Source organism: Oratosquilla oratoria, chromosome 1 (genome assembly GCF_046742065.1).
Source record: "Oratosquilla oratoria isolate Oo_2021 chromosome 1, ASM4674206v1, whole genome shotgun sequence".
Lineage (NCBI taxonomy): Eukaryota > Metazoa > Arthropoda > Malacostraca > Stomatopoda > Squillidae > Oratosquilla > Oratosquilla oratoria.
In genome coordinates this window covers 67,246,960-67,251,959 of record NC_134777.1, presented here as the reverse complement: position 1 = coordinate 67,251,959, position 5,000 = coordinate 67,246,960, and the positions used below count along the sequence as shown (strand labels likewise).

Below are 5,000 nucleotides of genomic sequence, written 5' to 3'. Positions count from 1 at the left end.
AATATTAAAAAAAATCTGCATGGAGTAGTCCTACATGAATGTTCAAAATTTTCTGACAAATGCTCAGCCGTCAGTAAAACGTTCCGCAAAAGGGCAGAATGAGTTTTTTTTTGGGGGGGGGGGCAATCAATGGATGATCTTATCCCATTGACTTTGATGATGACATTCTTGGTAGTTTTTGCTTTGTCTATCGTCACAATATATTTCAGGGCTAAAGGGGAAGTCACCGAAATAAAGTGGGTGAGTTGACTTTACCACAACTAGAGAGGCCTTTTTTATTGTTATTTTTTTATTATTATTATTTTTTTTTTTTTTAGATTCGCGGGGACCATAGCCTGTCCGGACCCTAGCGATGGTCTGGACCTTAGAAGTACCCTGAATACACTAAATCAACAAACCAAGTAAGCAGATATTTACTTGATTCAATGATTTCTTTTTAAATCTGAATCTACGTACATTATGGTTTGTGTCTCATGGTTAAATGAAACAACTCACCAAACTGCATACATTATACTGTGTTTCATATTGTGTATGTATTTTGCATCAAGGCCATATATTATGACTAATTTACCTCTAGGGATTGGCCAGTCCAGCAATGAACCATCAAGACGTAATAAACATAGACGCTATTTATGCGTGACAGAGTCTGGTCAAAGCCAGAAATGGAGATGTAAAACAATCGATTATGGTCACTACATTGAATCAAGGAAAGAAACCATCAGAAGTGAATAAGCAACTAATTAAGGAAATTGAATATATCAAAATCAAAATTAGTAATATATCAAATTAATACATACGTGAAAAAAAGAAAATAAAGACGAATATACTTACTGGCTTGACTACCGACGCCGATGATGTCGTAGATGTCGTGATGTGCGGGCACAAAGCGGTAAGTTCCGGAGAATCCGGTGCCTTCGTCCCGCCCGTTGCTGCGGAAAGTCACCCTCAAGAAGGAATCATTCGAGCGGACAATTTGCTGAGGAAGAGAAAACGGGAGGGATTTAGGAAGAGTGGCGAGGTGAGGCACCGATCAGGTGTGGAAAAATATGGCAACTTGGGTTGATCAATGAATGTTGAGATGGTTTGAGCATATGGAAATAACGAGTACAGGAAAACTAGCATAAAAAGTATGGAAAGCATAGATGGATGGAGTGAACTTGAGGGGAAGACTGAGAACGGGATGATTGGATGGGGTGAAGGGGGGGTGACATGGGTAAAAGGGGAATGTCTGCCAAGCAGATAGGAGAGAAGGCAAGAATTAAGTGTGAGCGGAAAGTGATCGTGAATAGATGAGAAACTGAGGCGGCTTAATTTTTTTTTTCTTTTCTTATTCTCGTGTGAATAAGGGGGGGGTTGCTATGTAATGAAACTTAAGCTGTCGGGCTCTGTTAAGTGGTTATCACACTGGGCTATTTTTCCTCCAACCTCCAGAATTTTTTCTGTCTTAAAAGCACGATGGCAAATTATTATGTTTTCTCAACAAAAATACATGGAATGTCATTTGATATACTGGAGGAAATTATTTAATTGCAGCAAATCAGATTTCTTCCTAAAAGCTGCGGGCTGCAAATCTGCTCCAATAGTGGGAGGAAAAATGGTCCAGTTTGATAACGTCTTGAAGGAGGTATTATGTCTTACTGCACTTCTGACCCGAGTAGTGGGCGGCTGACGGTGATGACCACACTTCATCTACAAAGAACTAGGAGAGAAGGGACAACGAATGGGAGTAGAATGGGTGTGTGGGATGAGTCATTGGTATTGACTGGGCTACCCTCATGTGATTCACCTTTCACCTCGGTCTTTGGATCACGTGTTGGACTTGTGATCGACAGCTATTTCGCTCCCGGAAGAGAGCTCAGAGCTCGTATGACCGATCTATGGGTAATGCTATGACCTTACACGCACACACACACACCTAACTCTCCGTCCACGAGAGTTGGAGTAACGACTCGAAGCGCAGCGGTACTGAAATAATTTCAGCCCTGGGCAGGATTCGAACAAAGTACAGCCGGTACCGCAATACTGACAGGCTGGGTCTCTACCAACCTCGCCACCGAGGCCCAGACTGTTGGTATGGCGGTACCGTGCCCAAGGGCAAAAATCCACTTAAGGAATGCTAAAAACTCTAGTGAATTGCTCTACACACTCGGCCATTCTCTCTCACTTATGAAATGTGATACACGAATTACAACTGGATGGCAAGGCAAGCACAAATAATTATAACAATGACTGTTTCTTGCCTCGGCTGTCGAACTTTCGAAAGTTGATAGCTTCAGCCGTAGGAAAACACTTCCTGGTGCTTCTAATTTTTCAATATCAACTACCCAGAACTATGGACACCTGAATCTGACCCATGATATGTGAAAATTATATAGATAAATCTATGATTGCTGTTGCATTAATACAGTTTATGACACAACTCAATAAAAAAGGAACCACTGCAACTAGAAATATATTACATACTCTACAATGAAAAAAAAAAAAAAAAAAAAAAAAATATATATATATATATATATATATATATATTCAAATTTTTGTGGTGTAGTCAATTGGTGTATATATGTATATATATATATATACATATATATATATATATGTACATATATATATATATATACATATATATATGTTGAGACATTCTGACAAGTTGACGTAAGGGGAGTAGGAACACAGGAGTCTTAGTCTGAGTTTATTCCTGACTAGTTTCGAAGGTATGCTGTGTTTCCAACTCCGCTTACGTCATATATATATAGACATATATATATATATATATATATATATATATATAAAAAAAACATATATATTCATATATATATAGACATATATATATATATATATTTATATATATATACATATATTTATATATATATATATATATATATAGACATTTAACAGTTTTGTGGTGTAGTCAATTGGCATTCTAATTGTAATACTTTATTGTATACATCTGCTCGACCACCCGCGAGTCCTTCCTCCATGGTGGGAACGTGGAGTCGGTTTGTAAATGTACACCGTTACTTCTCCCCAGAGAAATATTCCTCTGAAGTTTAGAGAGAAACTGGCCAAGAATAAAATCGGAACTAGATTCATGTCTTCTTTCCCCCTCTTCAACGTGTATATGTATATGTATATGTATATGTATATGTGTATATACATGTATATGTATATGTATATGTATATGTATATGTACTGTATATTATATGTATATGTACATGTATATGTATATGTATATGTATATATATGTGTATGGATATGTATATGTATATATATATATATGTATATATATATGTATATGTATATGTATATATGTATATATATATGTGTGTATATGTATATGTATATGTATATATGTATATATATGTATATGTATATGTATATGTATTTGTATATGTATATGTATTATATGTATATGTATATGTGTATGTATATTTATATGTATATGTATATGTATATGTATATGTATATGTATATGTACATATATATATATTCATATATATATATATATATATATATATATATATATATATTGTCACGTGGGTCACGTAACGAAGGTTGGAGGGCTGTCGGCGCGGACGTTTCGTCCCCCGCTGACCACGTGATTCGGCTCGAGATGAAGGCTTGGAGCTGGTCAGCCAGCGCACCTGACCCAGGCCGGAATGTGGCGTGAGGTCATGCTTACCCTTCCAGGCCTGCCAACTAAGCCCAACTATACGGGGTCACTACTACTGTGCGCATGCGCAGATCGCCGACACCCACTCTCCCTCACCCTCCCGGATGTATAAGAGGGAAGGACATGGAGATGAAGGAGAACACTTTACGGCCGCTCGCCGTTAAGGGCGGACACCCCCCCTCCCCTCCCAGTTCTACAGAGGGAGGGCACCGCCTGAAGGAGATCACGAGAAGGAGATCGTCGGAGCAGGAGACCAAGGAGGAGACGTGCGCCCGTCCAAGGAGGACACAGGGGATTCGTCTGGAGGAATCGACCCTCGAGGAGAATTCTTCCTCGCGCCTGCACCTAGGAAGAGATTAGTGCGAGGAGACGTGCGCCCGTCCAAGGAGGACACAGGGGACTTGTCTGGAGGAATCGACGCTCGAGGAGAATCCATCCTCGCGCCCGCAGAGCCAAGGAGTAGTTTGTGTATCCATTTGTTCTTCGTATATATTGCATAATTGGTAGATAGTAGCGGTATATATCACAATGGTGATATTTCTATTATATGTGATTTGAGAGGTAGATAGGATAGTGCTCTGTGTTGATCCACAATAAAAACACGTGTTGGTGTTACCTTGGTGTTTCTTTTCTCTCACGTCCAATTTCTCAATAATACCGAGCATATACATATATAAATTTGTATCCCCCTGACATATATACATATACATATCGAACAGGTCTTATACGAAAGATGAGACAAAGATCAACTCGCACAAGTAGGCACTGAACTCATTGGTAACGGGAACATCCTTGGTGGTAAATAAGGAAATTCCTTATAGATAATTGGGGTACTGTCAGAAAGAGAGCGTAAATTTTTAAATGGAAACCAGACAAAAGAATATACAGGCTTTAGAAACAAATACTCGACTGCAGACCAATTTATGGGTGATGAACCAGCCAATAGAGTAAACGATAGACTACAGTAAACCGCTACGATTAACTTTTGTAGATTACGAGAAGGTATTTGACTCGATAGAACAAATGCTAATACTTAACTCACCATGCGAGGAGGGTGCAAATGAACACAATGTCATAATTCTAGAGAAAGTTTATGTGAATGATACTGCTATAACTCGACTGCATAAAGATACAGAAAAGATAAAAATCGAAAGAGGAATCCGTCAGGGTAATACTATTTCACCCAAACTATTTACAGCTTATCTGGAAGATATTTTTAGAAGGTTGAGTTGAGAAGTAAAGAGTTTGAAGTTTGATAGTGAATATCTTAGTCACCACGGATTTGTTGATGGTATTATTCTATTTTCACTTGCTAAATATGATGAGTAAC

The 5,000-nt window shown here is 38.5% G+C and overlaps 1 protein-coding gene across 1 annotated transcript in view; it reads right to left on the bottom strand.

Annotated features, from left to right (window-relative positions):
• LOC143034132 (suppressor of lurcher protein 1-like) overlaps window positions 1-5,000 on the bottom strand; it is a 769,974-nt gene that overhangs the window by 4,902 nt on the left and 760,072 nt on the right. The window contains exon 13 of the mRNA XM_076200110.1: window positions 832-976. Coding sequence (XP_076056225.1) covers window positions 832-976 — 145 coding nt within the window. The remainder of the gene's footprint in view (window positions 1-831; window positions 977-5,000) is intronic.